This window comes from Nilaparvata lugens, chromosome 3 (genome assembly GCF_014356525.2).
Source record: "Nilaparvata lugens isolate BPH chromosome 3, ASM1435652v1, whole genome shotgun sequence".
Taxonomy (NCBI): domain Eukaryota; kingdom Metazoa; phylum Arthropoda; class Insecta; order Hemiptera; family Delphacidae; genus Nilaparvata; species Nilaparvata lugens.
The window spans coordinates 30,032,066-30,049,669 of NC_052506.1; the positions used below are offsets into that span (position 1 = coordinate 30,032,066).

At 34.7% G+C, this 17,604-nt stretch overlaps 1 protein-coding gene across 2 annotated transcripts in view; it reads right to left on the reverse strand.

The window, feature by feature from the left end:
• Window positions 1-1,316: 1,316 nt before the first annotated feature.
• Window positions 1,317-17,604, reverse strand: part of LOC111055642 (limbic system-associated membrane protein) — a 208,870-nt gene continuing 192,582 nt past the window's right edge. For both annotated transcript variants that reach the window (XM_039423482.1, XM_039423483.1), the window contains exons 6-10: window positions 8,553-8,650; window positions 7,581-7,755; window positions 6,493-6,620; window positions 4,759-4,975; window positions 1,317-4,052 (exon numbers count right to left, since the gene is read on the reverse strand). In XM_039423482.1, the coding sequence (XP_039279416.1) occupies window positions 3,937-4,052; window positions 4,759-4,975; window positions 6,493-6,620; window positions 7,581-7,755; window positions 8,553-8,650 (734 nt within the window). In that variant the 3' untranslated portion in view covers window positions 1,317-3,936. The remainder of the gene's footprint in view (window positions 4,053-4,758; window positions 4,976-6,492; window positions 6,621-7,580; window positions 7,756-8,552; window positions 8,651-17,604) is intronic.

A 17,604-nucleotide genomic window follows, 5' to 3' on the forward strand; every position in this document is an offset into this window, starting at 1 on the left:
GATAAGTCTATTTCTTGGCTGATAGAATCTTTCAGTATTTCTTCCTGGAGTCTTTGCTAGAGGTTATTCCTATCAGTGGCGGCTTTAAGGTGAAAAAGTAGGTACAGCCCAATAATGAGTAACAAATCGACCCCCCCCCTGTTATTAGATAACTCCCCCCCCTTCACGGATGGCTGAATCAATTCATATTTTATCATACACGTATATCAGAAAAATAATATAAACTGGTGGTCTGTTGAATCGGAAACAAAACAGTCTATTTAAATAATAGCTCCTTCATAACCATGAGTTACTCTTGTACCATGCATGATTGCTGGAAGTTTCTTCGGTCAGCACCACTTCCATCGGCCAATTTTTTAGTACGATGAATTGGTTGAGGCTTTTTGACAGCTAACAAATCTTTTCTGTCCTTTTCTTTCCACTTGGAAAACGGTGTTTCAATTAACAAGCAAACTAAATCGTTTTTAGGCTCCATGTTTTACGTTATTCAATTCACACTCATAACTTTAAGAACACAACAGCATGAGTCACCACGCGTGTTGCCACCAACAATCTAACATAACCTCAACAGGAGGAAATAGGACAGTTATGGAAAGAGAACGTCCTCAACGTGTACTAAGATGACCGACCTAAGCGAATACCTACAATAATGAGGATAGTAGGGCAGCCAAGAGGCAACCTACCATAAGCGGGTAGTACCTGGGCTATGAGTCATCATCACACTGAAGCTATGAAGCGAGCAAGCCGTTGTCATGGCAACCAAGCCATAGGTGCTGCCAGCTAGTCGGATCTGACATTGGGCTGTACCACAGAGAAGAAATTTTTACTCCTTCTACTTTGTGGCTGTACCTGGCTGCAATACAATAGTCATCTTTCGAACAGTGCTGCCACCAAAATGCATTCGCAGTGTTGCTAGCAAGCAGTAATGTACCAGCAATATTGTACGGTATGATATTTTTTCACTGCATTTACATTATATTCTAAGATCACAAATAAATATAAGGATATTTTATTAAGAAACCCAATATTTATTTGAAAACATATTGCACTATTTTCCTTCTTCAACTAGATAATTGAATTGATATTTTTATTTTTAAAAACTTGGTACGTCCGGCTGTACTTGCTGCCCCTGAAGAGCCGCCACTGTTCCTAATTAAACCTTGGGGTGAGAAGTACAGATTCAATATGAGTTGCATATTAATAAATTTACTTTTCTTCAAATTAGATGCACAATTTATTGTTTCTGATCGGTTTTTCTGCAGCCATCCAACCAAAAAAAGGTCACAGGAAAAGGATTGCAAATAATGATGAAGAAGCTAAGTCATAGAAAATGTTCTATTAAAGTTTGATAATTTATACACATTTGTACAAAATAATCATTAATTTACAATTGCATTGGTACAACTATCCTATCCGCACATAGTGGATAGAAATAAAGTCATGTTAAATAAATACATTACATTTAGAAATACAAGTAATTGGATGATTAGAATGACAATGACACATACACACTCACATTAATAAAAATTATAAAAATAATTCACATCTCTTAGTGATCAGATAAAACTATGATATAAGAGAGGTAACATATTTACAGTCATTAATAGGCTAATCTATGATAGGTTTTCCAAACATTCAAATTTTAAAGAGACATCCAATAAACACTTTATATTGTAATAATAGAAAAATTTACACATATCAACGATTGATTGAATTTTTCTATCTAGATTGAAATTATTAAAAAGTAGTGTTTGAATCCATTTATTACCGTACCAATGAAGTGATGAATTCTTACACCAATAATTTTAAAATTCACTACAATCACTCAGTTTTAGAAGGATAGATTCTTAAATAGATGATAAGATCTCTTGAAGTACAGCTCAATCATAAGTAAATCGAAACTAAGAACTCTAGCTTAACTAATATTCATCCATCAAATTCTAATATTATTTTTACAGTTATTCGAATGAATGTGATTTACAAAACTATGAAATTTGAACTGTAGGAAATAATATTGTAGAAAGCTACGACACCGAACTCTAATCATCTAAAACATATTATATGAACAGTTGGAAAATCATTAAAGATTCGTTTTCCAAACTAACACATCAATTTATCGCACAGATCATTAAGAATGAAGCATTCTCTTTGAGAATGCGCTTTGGAATTGCCGAATCATTCAATCAATCAATTTTTTTCCAAATCAGTCGTTTAGATTCTATATTCTTTTGTACGGTAAAAGCTACTCTATAATATTTCCTCAAACGAGCATTTGGTAAGATTTTCTATTGTAAGATCATTCTTGATCGAACCAGCAATATAAGACTCGCTATTTCCACATCAAAAGAGCGTTTCATGATTGCAACGAATTCATTTATACACTGAGCATAAATTGTCAATTTGAATGACAACCATCTCATTCTAGAAATTGAATAGACTGAGTCAATCCTAAAAGACTCAGTCAATCAAAAAATGGAAATGAAACGGATTGAATCTCGATCAATGCAAGTTCCCAAATATTAATGCACCATTACATTTGGTAGCTTCATGCTACAAAAACAATAATACATAATAGAAGATGTAGCCTGGTTTATCATGATTCATCAAGACTCAATTTTTTTAAAAAGGCTCATAGGGATCAAGAAGAAATTCAATTTTATTAGATCAATATCTGTTTTTGACTTGGAATGGAAGGATACAAGTGACTTGATGGTAAACATGAAAAAAAGACTGGATCATTCATAAACAAACCTTAATCAAATAGGATTTTGTGCTTTTTAGATTGGGGATTGAAGATTGAACATTCAAATGAAATTCTTTTAGCATTCCAAAGAAAAAAAATATAGCCTATTCCGAGCAGCTTGTTCACGATCAGTTTGCATCAAATTGAATAATACTTGGAATCTTGAATCTTCAAGAGTTCTTGACAATAATATAAATGTCTTGTCAGTAACTTTATATAATTTATGGGGTGAGAAATTTGATCGTATCCAAACCGCTCCAAAACACATAAATTATAGTTCACATCACATCTCTTCAACTAATTAATACACTCCATAATCCATACACCTGGATATAAGGCTGCCACTAACGGTAGAACATGCATGTACATGCACGGTTAACATGCCACACACATCTTCATCATCATGTATGTATTGTCATCAGCGAGAGTCTTCCAACATAAAATCATCAACCAATAACAATAAATAAATATCTGGAAAATTACAAATTATGATGATGGAAGAATAATTCAACCTCAAATAAAGCAGCCAAGGAAAAATGAAAATCGGAGATACAAAAGCCTAACCCAAAAAAATTGTTCTCGAATCCTTTCGCTATCATGACGCAACATTGTATGACATCATGTGTATCATGCATGTTCTACCGTTGGTGGCCAGCCTTAGAGAAGCAAGCCCACATAAATTATTTATTTTTTCAGCAAACAAACTGATAAGATAATCCCTGATAAACTACGATATCGCTTTAATACAATAATAGCATCAGCCAATTCGTTCTCGTTAACTGATTTTCATGAACGTCTCAGATTGTAGCAAAACTACAACCTGTCACAATACATCTACACTGTTTTGGAAAACCTCATGTAGTAAAGCGATCAGTCTTTTGTATATTACAGTAATTATGATGATATCATGATGATTGTTCAATAATCACAACAATATCTCCATAATCAACCATGAAATAACCCGAAATAAAATCAAGAACGTCCATGGAACACCTGAAAGCTCACTCAACGACATTACACAGGCTATCACATATATTATAATTCCTGTTTAGGAGAGCTAGTACACTAATCAAGACAAAATCAGTTCGAAGTAACATCGAATAGTCCCTGAAAGTACAGCACATCACACAAGAAGCGTTCACAACAAGCAATCAATCTCTTCGAATTTGGACAAATGAGTATCTCTGACTAGTCTATGAGACGACACGGAACACTGCGGCAAGAGTCAGCAGCAGGCTTGGCTGCCACATTAGTTTTGATGAGCTGGCTGCAACCAATTCCATGTCAACATGTGGTTCGGATGGATAATCTGCAACAAACAGAGAGAATATTAATCAATATGATATTCACATTGAAGAAATCATCACACTCTACCACCCACCTTGGCGACTTCAAGATTCGATGATAAACACTTTACAATATTTCATTCAATAAATGAATTTTGTATGTGAGTAACTTGTTACAAGTTACATAGTTTGAATGAATTACATAAGCCTTCGTTATATATTACAAAGCCTAGAATTATTATAAAAACACAATATATGACTTTTTATGTCTATTACTTGTTCCAAAGGTGGTATAGATACATTCATCCAAATCAGAAAGGCTCTATTGCAATCAATATTAATTGGATATCCAGAAGTACTCTGGATAGATAGATAGATAGATAGTTAAATATGTCTTTATTTGCACTTTATAACATTACAAGTGATGTGGGTGAAGTTTTGGCAATAAAAGCCCCGTCTTTCACTCGACCCACACTCTGGAGAGAGACATGGATTGATGCTAGTGGTCTTCTTAATCCAATTAGAGGATAGAGGAGTAGAAGACCTATGATCTAGTCCACTTTCTCATTTTAACAATATAGTTTTCTGTCCAAAAATTTTTGAATTTGATAAGATAAGAATAAAAAATAATCATTCATCTCTTATCTGTATTTATTGCGGATTGGAAATTCAAAATCTCAAGATGAGAGACATAATTTGCGAGGCAGTTGATGGAAGATAATATTTTACCATAGGTATCCTCACTCGGTCCTCTCGTGTAAAACTGCATTGACTCGGAGACCTCATTCCAGCCATAACGATTCTTTGCTTGAACAATAGCTTCGTAAACAGATCCAGATTCCAGGTTTCTGATGTCATAAGACATCACATGAGAGAAGGTTTCACCGTTGGATGGCTTCAGAATCACATCATGCCAGTTGCCTGGGTGATGTGGAGTCTCATTTATCTGAAACAACATTAGTACTGTAGTCCTATTCATTTATCTTGTATACTAGCTTTGGATTTACTGTATATAGTGACTACCATTTATAGTGGCTACTATAGTGACTAATATGAGTGACAACCATGTTGGTTCAACTTGAATATCGATTAGGTCTATAAGTGAAAATTTATTATGAAAGTGAGTATCATGATCTCGAGACTTATCGCAACTTTGCACATTGTTTATATTTTCAAACCTACAATAAAATTGATGAACTTCGATGTAACAGTCCTCAATTTATACTATCGAGGAACACAGTGTTTCATTATTACATAGTATCGCTTCACACTCAAGGTGGGAGAAGATGAAATCAGCTCAGATGCAGTGTGATAAGTCGGTTAGCGATTGCTTGCTGAAACAAACATCTAGCCAAAGATACCGGCGTCGTCTTTGTACCGTTTCTCTGAACTGTAAGTCGTTCCTTCTCTCTCATTCTCTCTCTCTTTCCCTCACTCTCTCACACTCATTATTACATGTCATTATTACATAGTATAACAATGCTTCTTGGATATTTGGGCCTCTTTTTCGGGCTCATGGGGAAGGAATTGTAACCTGGAAACCCCCCACTCACCTTCCAGTCGAATTAGCCAACAAGGTGAATTATGAGTGATGAGAACCAGGAAACAGACAAGAATAGAGTTTCTTTTAGTCTCTTTATTGTATGGAACCAGAATGCTTGATTTCATTATTATTGGACACACTAGGTCAATCAAAAGCTTGCGAATCATCTATCTATTTAATTCCAGTGTTAGGAGTAACTACACTATTATTTTATTGATGAGAATTTACGGAGAATTACACACAAATACAAGTTTGATACAGAGATTAACTAGAGGAATACCTGCAAACAACAACCACAATACACATTGAAAACAAAATGAAAAGAATGGGGTGCAAAAAAAGGGCAGAAGATTGAGAGGTTTTCCAACTATGGTTATACATGTACTAGGAAAACCTTCAATCCTTGTTCAAAATTTAAAATATTTAAATTCAAAATAAATTTATTAAATTCCAAAATATTTGATTGATTCATCTATAAGCAAAATAAGAGAAATTTAAGTGGAAATAATCATCTCAAGAAAATTTATAACATATATGAAGGCAGTATAGTTTTCCAGTGCCTCTATCCGAAATTGACAATTTCGATTCAGGTCGATCGGAAGGTTTCCATCAAACATCCAATTGCCTATTACATTTTCATCATCTATACTGCAAGTAATTCAAGCAATTACAATACCGTACTTACACCCTGTTTTGAAATGGACTGTAAACTTTTTATCCCGATTAAATGCACAAAGAAGGATTTTCTGGAAAGAAGGCTTCTCCAATAGGTTCTCGTGGAATTTAATCATGATTAAATGTTAACAGGCTTTTGTTCAACCGGGCACACTGCTTTTTAATCTGCTGTTTCAACTCAGAATTTATCAACACTTCAAAATCAATTGCATATTATGTTTTTCAGATTTAATTATTCAATTTACCATCAACTTCCTGTAGAGTAGCCTGACTTCCTCAAGTGGTGGGTAACTCTCCAGTTGCCAAGTCAAGTTGTAACTGTCTCTGGATCTACTGTATGGTAAACTGTTGAACTGTGCAGGGCTTGGTCTTCCTAGAAATCAAAATATATTATGAATAATATAAATAGATCCTTAAAATTATAATCTATCTTTCATTGAGAATATTGTAATTCAACCTATATACTAAACGACTTAGAATGTCTTAATAAACAGGTCTGAGATCGAGAAGTCAAGATCATCTTGTTTATTCTTGTCTTAATGAGAATACTTCAGTATTCAATGTAAATAAGAATACCTCGTCAATAATAACGATAATTTATAGATTCTATGACCTTTTTGTCACCATTTGGCACAAAAAATACATGAATTATTACAGTTTTTCACAAAGGGTTCGTCACGAGAAACAGACGTTTTATAAACATATCACTTCTCCACATTTGTCAGCGTGAAAATGTACAACATCTTGGAGGTATTATTTTTCATGAATTAATAGTTCAAAATACAACATGTTAACTACATGTATGTAGTACTTATTACTGACAATGAGTAGGATTTTATCTTAAAATTATTGCGGAGTGTTGTTAATTTATGAAGCGTACCTCTTCCATGGCGGACCCTAATCTTACTAATAAAGAGAAGGATTGTCTTATTCATGTTCGAGATAGAAGATACACGAATGACGCATTATCACTCTTATGAACTAATGAAATGATTAACTTGCATTTTAACATGAAGATTTACGTTCTGTTTAATACTGCTAATCCCAAGCAAGACAGTATGTTATTCTCCACTACTACTCCCAAATATTTCATGCTGAGTCTTCAATTGAACAAAAATCACAACTTGTGTTATTCCTATTGCAATGATCCACTTGCCTGGGATTAATAATGCAGTGTCATTAGCAAAACAGTATAATCATTTTATAAAGAGGGAGATATCCACTAATAATAATAAGTTATATACTACTAACCTAATTATAAATAGTATGACAAGAATGCACAAAAATAATATGAGAGTCACAAAAATAGTATGAAAAACATACAACAACAAACCTGATAATTCCATGTATTTTTTTGCTTTCCCGAGAGTGTTTTCAGCAACACAACTATAGTTGCCAAAATCAGAGCTTTGGACGTTGCGAATGGTTAGCGTATGTTTATTCCCTCTCGATTCCATGGTTCTCCTCTCTGTTGGTTCTAGTGGAAAGCTGTCTTGGTACCACAGTGTCTAGAAGAAAATATCGAAATTAGTCGAACTATAGGCATTTCATGTATGTATTATTTTAATGTATTTCAATTCAAATCTGCGAATATTCTGAGATTGAAAAATATAAGCACTCTGCTTAAATATATAACTTCTATAATAATATAAACACTATAGTCTAATTTGTAGTAGCAGAAGCCTTTATATCGGGGGAGTTGAAAGCATTACATTTGAATCATCGTTTTATGATGCTATCATCACTTTCCAACTGTAGGCTATAATATGGTTTATGCCAGGTTGACTGAGGTTACCAAGTAAGATCAATTTCTATTACTGTTGAGTACAATGCTAAGTAGGAATAGTCTAACACCTCACTTCGATGTTGTAAATTTACTTAGAGTGAATCACTGCTAAATTGCAATAAAATTCCACAAAGATCTATAATGAAGTAGCAACCAGAATGTTATCTCATTATTGTGATGGATTTGTGACTGTGAACACTGAAAGGCCCGGTTGCACAACAGCCGGTTAAATTTTAACCGTGATTAATTTCACGAGAGACAATCAGAGGAAGCGTATTTGGAAAGACTGCTTCTCTGATTGGTTCTCGTGGAATTAATCACGGTTAAAATTTAACTGGCTGTTGTGCAACCAGCACAAAGTCTTAATTCCATATCAGAAGTATGGTACTTCTATCACCTCCACTATCAATATAACACACACAAAAATGCATTCTCAATAAATGATCAAGTAGCAATTCATCAATTTAGTCTCATACTACAGCATAATATTATATCCAAGGATATTTTTGTAGAGCTTACGTTTGGATGCGGTTCACCATGAACAATGCAAACCAGTTGTGCTTCATAGCCTTCTCCTGAGTGAACCCAGCTTCTTTCTACCTCGACTTCTGGCGGATCTGTTGAAAGATATTCTTCTATTAGGATTTCAAAATGAGATAATAATTATTGTGCTGGTTAACAAAATAAATGTGTCAGGAACCCTGAGCACTTTGAGAAAAGGGATAATTTACACTATTTTTTGTGAGATTCTGTTTTATAGATGGATGAAATTACAGATTACACTGTACATTTTACAATGAGCTTGTGAGTACTCGTTTGACTTTTTCTCATATTTCTCAAAATCCCCTCGGGTGAATCTTCCAATCCATCATCACTATTATTCTGGAGAGAAGAATAAGACTGAATCAGTCATAATGCAGTGATTCCAGTCATTTGGTGCCCCGGCACAGATCAGCAGATTTTAACTATCTAAATTGTGCCTCCTGAGCACTTTCATGTTCCATCCCGAAGAGAGTTGTTCTTGCAATTTTCCCGACTACTCAGCAAGTACCCAAACTTCTCCAACCGGTGTCAACGATTGAAGTCAAAAGCAGAGAGGAAGATTTCGCCAGAACACAATGAATTGCAAATTAGCCGCTTTGTCAAGAAGAGAGTGAAGAGAATAGAAAGAATAAATCCACAAACACAACCCTCCAAATAGTCAAGTTCAGACTGTAAAAGGGTTGAACACCGCACTTTGAGCGCGCACATAAGCAGTTAATTAATTGAGAGAGAACAGCAGCGCCTGTCTTGAGTAAACCGGGTGTAGTTCCCTTTGGTTTGAAGCACGAGATCACGTTGAGCATGAAAATAGGAGGGAGGAGCGAGCAATTACCCAAGGGGAGAAATATCGAGAAGTACGGCCATTCAGTTTTGTTCAGGGAAGGGACACCGGTGTTCTTGCGAGGTCTTCCTAACCACATCCCCTTCAATTTTCTAGGCAGCTTCAATTCCATATCTGAATTTCATAGGTATGGTCGATCTTGTCCTATCTATAAACTGGAATAACAACGACAGTTTCATCAAGAATGAATTATGTATGCGAGTAAATGAAGCTGGATCAAGTTTTTTGTAAGCTTATGGAAGAGAATCTCTTCGAAGTTTGGACAGTCGGAAAACTATATTTACGGGGAATCCAGTCACTTTACTTGGAGGTCCAATTCTTTTGACATATACCAATAGGTCTATTTAATTGATAGAACGGGAATTACTCTCCAATAATTTGACGCTAACGATTTTTTAGATCTGAAATGATATTACACTTTGAAAAAATTGCAACGCAAGAAAAAATGTTACAGGCTCAGTTCGTATGAATACAGATTTTTTTGATAATTTAAGACTGGAATTGAACTTAAGACTAGTCTAATCTAAGATCAGGTAATTGATTACATAACTTTACTGTCCGTGTAATTGTACAATATTTACTCTCAGTACAAGACATTTTCGGGCACATGCTGCATGGAATAATTTTCTCATCCATGCAAATGTTGTATCCAATGAGAATAGGCTATTGAGAATAAGTATTGTTAATTGAATAGTGTATGTAAAGTACATTGATAAACAAACAATATCGGGGAACCGAGCTTCGCTCGTTATTTTTATTAATAAGCAGAACACAATTCTCTAAAATGATCGTGTTTATATTTTACAGCTGGCTATATGTCAGCTTATGAACTCCGCGGATGCGATATTTTGAATTTCCATAGAATCAATCGTTCACTTTTCACTATCCACAGGCGACGAAAGTCTTAGCTGTTTCAGGCAAGGATGAATTATTCTTCTAATAATTAGCGAGTTTTCCCAAGGATGAGACCTAGTGGAATCGAATTTTTATATCATAATCCTACTATGTTCCAAATTTCGTGAAAATATTGTTAGAGCCGTTTCGAGATCCGTTGAACATAAGTAACCAGATATGAAAATATAAACAGATATACAGAATTTGCACGCTTAATATAATAGGATTTATGCTATTAGAACAATTGGTGAAGTGGATTGATAATGTGGAATTTCTATGAATATTGGTGAATAGTATCTAATTTGACATGAATATTGGTGAAAAGTATCTAATTCGACATGAATATGTGAAACGTAGTGGATTATTGAACCTGAATCAGCTTATTAATATGCCATTACACAATAGTACCTAAATTATATTCAACAGTAAGAAAAATTATCAATCAACAATACCATTCTTATCATCATCATATTTTCAATAGATTGTTAGCCATACTTTGTAGTGCAGGCATATACTTACCATTACACATTTAAAAATATCAACTCATATCTTAATACGTTATCTGAGCTACATTCAGACTAATAACTAACGTTTCGTAATCTAAATATGCAACCAGCTGCTAAAGAGTCAGTTTACTGAGTGCACTGTGGAGTCATTTATCGATTCACCAACTACAGAAATAAATCAGCACCGAACGGAATACTCTTCTCCAACATCTCAGTTCAAACTTTTCGATAACGTAAGCTTATTCTAAGAGTTTTGTTAAAGCCAAACATTGGTTCACTCTCTCCTGAATCCATCCAATGTAAAGAGTTTCCCTGTACTTTCTTATGTTAAGTTTCAAAGGAAAGTCCTAAAGAATACAAGCCACTCATGAGTGTGCTATTTCTACAGATATGACTGCGAGAAGTTAATGTGACTGAATGACACTATAAAGTTTTGGGAGAATGATTTATCTTATTCTTAATTTTTTTTCGAAAGTGTGTCAACAAGGGAAGTGTCTCAACAGTGAGCTCTAATGTTGAACATGCAACGAAACAGAATGTTAATTCGAATTATTTATTATCATGGGAGCTTTGCATACATTTTGAAGGTGCTTAGACCAACATGGACCCTGTAGCACTGAGAAGGTTTAAGAGTGCAGTAGTGACCTGAACAACAGCCCTATTCTGGATATAAATTATGTCGTTGATCGTAAATGCCGAGCGCAGTCTAGACATGAAATTCTCTCGTAAAAATTCATTTGCAGAGTCCAAGAAGCCACAAATCGCTAATTTCTTTTCTGACGTAAGAGCACGCGATGTCAGTGCTCCTATCTCACCCATTGTTTTTATCGGCTGTAAATCTGGTTCCTGGATCCTCCTCTTACTACGGCCAACGAATGTGGAGCATGTGCGTGTATGCATTCATTTACCCGTCAAGTAGTTAACTTTATTTGTCGAGTTGGGTTTTCTACAACATTTGAGTGCAATTCTCTGTTAAAGAATGTCTTCAACTTTGTTAGTGATAATTTTGTAGAAGGTATTTTTATAAGTGTTCTTAGAGAGCCTGTACAAGAATTGTGGATCAGAATATTATAATTTAAAAATAATTTTTTAACTGATGATTCAAACTTGAAGGATCATGAAGGCTTCAGAGTTTGAAAAGCAACAAACGAAAAAGTTCAAGCTGTACTCCTACGAGTACTCATGCTCGCATCATGTGAGTACACGAATTAGAAATAATTCGATGAACGGCAGCATAAACAGAGTGAGTTAAGAATTATTATTTTCTATAATATCTGAATAATAATTTTCGAACTATTGGAAAGTAGATGATGAGTAAGAGCTCGATCATAGCCCGTGCAAATACAGATCTCAGACTGTCGTAATTTCATTATTTCAAAAAGAGAAAAAGAGAGAAATTCTTATCAAATAACAGAAAAATACAGTTTTCCCATTGGAACTACTTACTTAAACTCACCAAGCTACATAAATTATTCTCATATCTCAAGTTCGTGATTCTCAAGTCTTCCAAAGAAACCCACATATTAAGTTACTCTGGAAATTTTCCTTCCGCACTCACTGCACTTGATAAACTTTTATATAATGGGGCTTTATATAGATTCCTCATAACTCAACTAGCAATTTTCATAAATAAATCAAATCAAATTTGATTGATTTGATTCATTTATGAATGACTTCTAAGATTCCTTCAACCCTTTTTCATATTTATTCACCAACAGCATTTCAACGAAAGCATCAATATGAATGGATACTGTGGTGATATTCAATTCCCAACTACTTATTCAACTGAAACAATAAAATAGTATGTCAAAAATAATGTGTCAAATGAATTAGAAGGGGATGAAGGGCTGTAATAATATTTCAATCGAGGGGAAAGAGATTTAATAGCGGAGACACTCATAATTAATTCCAATCAAATAACCTAAGCAACTAATTTGATTTCACGCATTTCGAAAAGAATCTGTATTTTTTCAAGCTCTTGAAAGACGATAACTCAGGAAAACTCAGTCTGTGGCATTAAGACAAGAAGTGGTCGGAGCACGGAGGTCCATTTGTATCATGCTGCGGCAGCTCTCTGTTCTTCTGGAGCGCGCGTAAACCTTGAATTTTTCCAGGGTCTTTGGGAGCTCATCCGGAAAAATAGCCGAAGCTCCCGATACCTTGAAGAGTCTCTTCGTTTGTACTTACCCGGAACGTTTTCACCTGAGTCCTCCCTCATTTCTATAGAGAGCTGAATCCCCCGAACCCCTCCAGTCAAGCCTCGAGAGACTTTCATTTGCAAAGCAAAACGCTCCTAACCTTCCATTCGAATGTTTCAATATTTCGATATGCATTATTCATGGCTAGGAAAGGAGAAAACAAGCAGAAGCAGAAACGACTTTTCTCTTTGCGCAAACGAGAGCTAAACAGACCACTCGGCAAAGCGGAGAAGAAGTGAGGCAAATTAGCAGGAAGGATCCAGGAAGGTTTATTTTGGTTCTAAGCGCTCTACAAAGCGGAGAAAACATACTATGCCACTGCTGTCTTTATTTGAACTGAATTTTTTTATTTTTTTTCAACTTGCCACTGGCTTATTCCATCCCTGTGATCAACTTGATTAATTGTGTTAATTGATACTAACAAACATTGATTTGTAACTCACGAAAGATATTCAGGATACCTAGAGATGTCTCTCTGTTTCCAATAGCGAAATTTTCTTGTATTAGTAACAAAAATTGAACATACAGAGTGTAGATATTTCGTTGCCCTTCGAAAAATCAACGAAGCATACAATGTGACTTGAAATTTTTCAGATAATCAGCAAAAACCAGAAAGCAGCAAAACATAACAATAAGAACCGGAGAACTAGGAGAATTACGAGATTTTCAGTTTTCGAGAATCGTGGAGTTATCTGAAAATATTTTTACGAAAACTACTACAGACTACTTTCACGCATCCAAAGAATATAATGAAATTACTGGAATCCAAAAAACGGAACAAAAAATCAGAATACATCTGCAAAGTTCAAAACATTTTTGAATGTTCTCTAAACAATCACAATTCCCAATGAAATGTTTTTCACCCATAAACATCAGCTAAAATTTGAGAATGTGATAAATTTAGGATTCTAACGAAGCCTCGAATATTTTTTGGAACTACTCATTTAAAGTCGTCTCTTTCGTTAATTATTATAATAATTGTAACGTCAATGGCAATCGAGAGCATTTTCACAGTTTTATTATGAAGCGATGAGGGGGAACGGAGAAAGAAGTAAAAAGAAGATAAAAGCATGAACGGAAGATAAGAAAATCGTGAAACTCTTGGCTGTACAAGTCCCTCTCAAAGATCCGTAATAGTCTTGAGAAGCTTTTGAAAATCTTCCAGTCTCAACTCCTCATGTATTTTTACGCTTCTTTCTTCAGTTAATATGCAGAAAGAGCGAGCTCCATTAATTTGTAGCTCTACGTTCCATCTCCTGTCTCTTTAAACCTCCCATCCCTTGAAAAAATCCACTAGTTAAAACAAATTAAACTGATATGCAATGCAAATCGAGAAGACGCAACCTCGACAAAGTCAAGAGTCACTCTCAAGAATAATTAGTTTGCATAATTATTATAAAGTCGTCAAAGTTTTAATTCCAACAATGCCCTAAATCTTATAATCACTGTCGTCGTTCCATTATTTGTTGTCTTTAAAGATGACGATGTAAATTCATTTCTGTGCTTATTTAAGAGAGCATCTCGCATAAATTATTCAATAATGCCTGCCCTGGTACGAAGAAGTTTCATGTATATTCCATCAGGCTGAACATTTCAGAAATAATTATTCAATTGGACCCAAACCAACTTCCACATTGGTGAGATCACCAAACCATCCAGCTAATCATTATAGTTTTGGTGTACAAACCTCAAAATGAACGTATAAGGAGTGAACAAGTACTTCTTATCTGTTTTTGGTAGACTTCTTTCATTTTCAATTTGAATTCATAATATCGGTCTTTCTCAAAAAAATCAATTGAAACTTTGATCAAAAAATGATTCCAATTGTGACAAGGCAATTAATATTAGAATGTGGTGTTATAGAAAGAGTGAAGAGCCACATAACTTGGATCCACTATGAATAAATGAACAACGGGATAATTCACAAGAGATAAAAGTGCCAAATTGAAGTGTGTTAATAAGGATGGCATCAATCTTAAAAAGTAGAGATCTGCGATTGAATACTAAAGTTAGAATGTTTTGCTACTATGTTTTTTTCGGTATTGCTATATGGGGTCGAGTCATGGACACTGACAGAAGCTGCAACAAAAAGATTGGAGGCGTATGAGATGTGGCTGTATAGGAGAACGTTTAGGGTTTCATGGATGGATCGTGTGACAAATGCCGAAATTTTTAGAAGAATGGCCAAAGAAAGAGAGCTTCTGAATAGTATACAAGCGAGAAAGTTGCAGTAATTGGGGCATATCTCATCACCAATATACCAGAAGGCACTATACCAGAGACATTTCAATCATTTAGCACCAAAATTATATATTCTACTTCATGCACACTTTAAACAGATAAATCATCCTAGAAAGTTAAAAACAATAGTACACAATTGGTTGATGAGCAAATGAAGACAGAACATAGAAAACATTATATCAAACAATTTACCACCTAATGACTCACTAAACAGTAACTAATTAATAATCCGCACAAAAAACCTACTCTAGAACATGGTACGCCATAGTAGAGTAGGTCAATTTCCATACAGAAAACATGTAGAGGACAAATAAAGTTATAAGAAATTTTTATTGTAACTAACTATTGTATGTAATTGTAATTTATCTAATACTTTCTGTAATTGATGTAGTAGTTTTAGTCTTTTTTTTCTTGGGGGAAATAAACATTTATTTATTTATCTTTTATTTTTATCATGAGAAACCTAAACCTTTATCATTTCCTAGAGGCACGTTGCAAGGGAGAGTAATGGGGAAGAGAAGGGTCGGCAGAAGAAGAATTTCATGGCTCAAAATTTGAGAGCTTGGTTCTTCTCGAACACCACGAAATGGTTTGGTGCAGCTGTGGATAGGATGAAACTAGCCACCATGATAGCCAGCGTCTGGAAGTGGACAGGCACATGAAGAGAAATTTTGATTTGAAAATTCAATGGAAGAATGAAATCTTCTTCTATCAATTCATCTATTCCAAATTTTAATTGTGAGAATCCAGCTTCATACTACTTGTTTATTAGGCTACTAACGAGGTTTACTGTTTGAAAATATCATTTTTGAGTTCAGTAGCCACCATGTAGTACCAATTTGCTATTGCAAGAGAATCATTTTTTTATTGTTTCTATTGAAAATAGTTACTAGGACTAACCATTTATTTCGTTCTCTTATTTCTTATCCTAAAATATTATCTTTTATTGCTAAAGTATTCCAGTGAAGCCTACAGTTCCAATCTATAATTTCACTACTTTGAATTCTTTTACTAAACTTTTTTTCTCTTCACTAGCACTACACCAACTCGAAGGGCTTTGTTCTCTTCAACCTCCTTGTGAGTTCAGTGTTGTCTGAAGTGTTCAGTGTTGATGAAGACGTCTTATCTCGCTGGTTAAATAGGGGTTGTGCAGATTTCGGTGCAAATCGCTGCTCCTTATGTACCAGGGCGCATTAACCATTTTCCGCAGTATTTTGTTTTGGAATGTTTGAATCTGGTTGATGTTAGAAGTTCTAGAGCAGCCTCAATGATAAAATCTATAGGTCCAGACAAGTTTTAAATTTTTTTTTGTAAATCAATATTTTGTTGTCCGATGATAGTTGCGATTCTCGGCCCAACAGCCAATAGATTTTACTGTATTTGAGTCCTAGCTCGCTCCTTTTCATCCTGATAAGTTCTTCCCATTTCAACTTGGCGTCAAGAATCATTCCAAGGTATTTTGCTGTGTTGCTGTATGTTACTACATTCCCATTCAGATTTATTCAAACATTGATATTTTTGTTTGTGAAGTTTATATGAATGGACTTCATCTCATTCAATCGTATTCTCCATTTTTTAGTACAGTCACTGAATTGTTTGCTAGCATTCTGTAGTTTTGTGGCTGCTTCTTGTACTGTTTCCCCTTCTGCCAGTATTGCAGTATCATCAGCAAAAGTAGCAATTGTCACTGCATCCAATTCAGGAAGATCGCTTGTGTACAGCAAATAAAGAACTGGTCTAAGAACACTACCTTGTGGAACTCCAGCACTTATTTCCTTCAATTCAGAGACGTCATCACCATGCTTTACTCTGGAAAATCTGTTGGTGATGTACAATTTTAAAAGTTTAAAAACTGTGTGGGAAGAATTTTATGAAGCTTATTGATCAGTCATTTATGCCACACTTTGTCAAATACCTGTGCCACATTAAGTAAGATTGCTGAGCATATAGGTTTTTTCTCTAATGAGTTCTCTATTACATTGGTGATTCTATGTACTTGCTCCAGGGTTGAGTACTTCTGCCTGAAGCGAGAGAATGAATAACAATGATTTTGTTTGCCACTAACTTTATCAAATATAGATTCTTTCCATCTAACTTCGAAATCCTAGTGAAAAAGTACTGTAAATGTAATTTCATATGTTATGAATATGAGTGTTGGTTAACTATATATTCTGATTCCTTATAAATCTGATTACCTTATTCCTTTTTCCTAATTCCTCATTATTCTGATTACTACATAAATCTGATTCCTTTTATTGTTCATCTGGCGTGCCACAGGGCTCTCATCTTGGGCCTCTAATTTTTCTATTATTTATTAATGATCTTCCTTCATATATTAAAATTCTTCT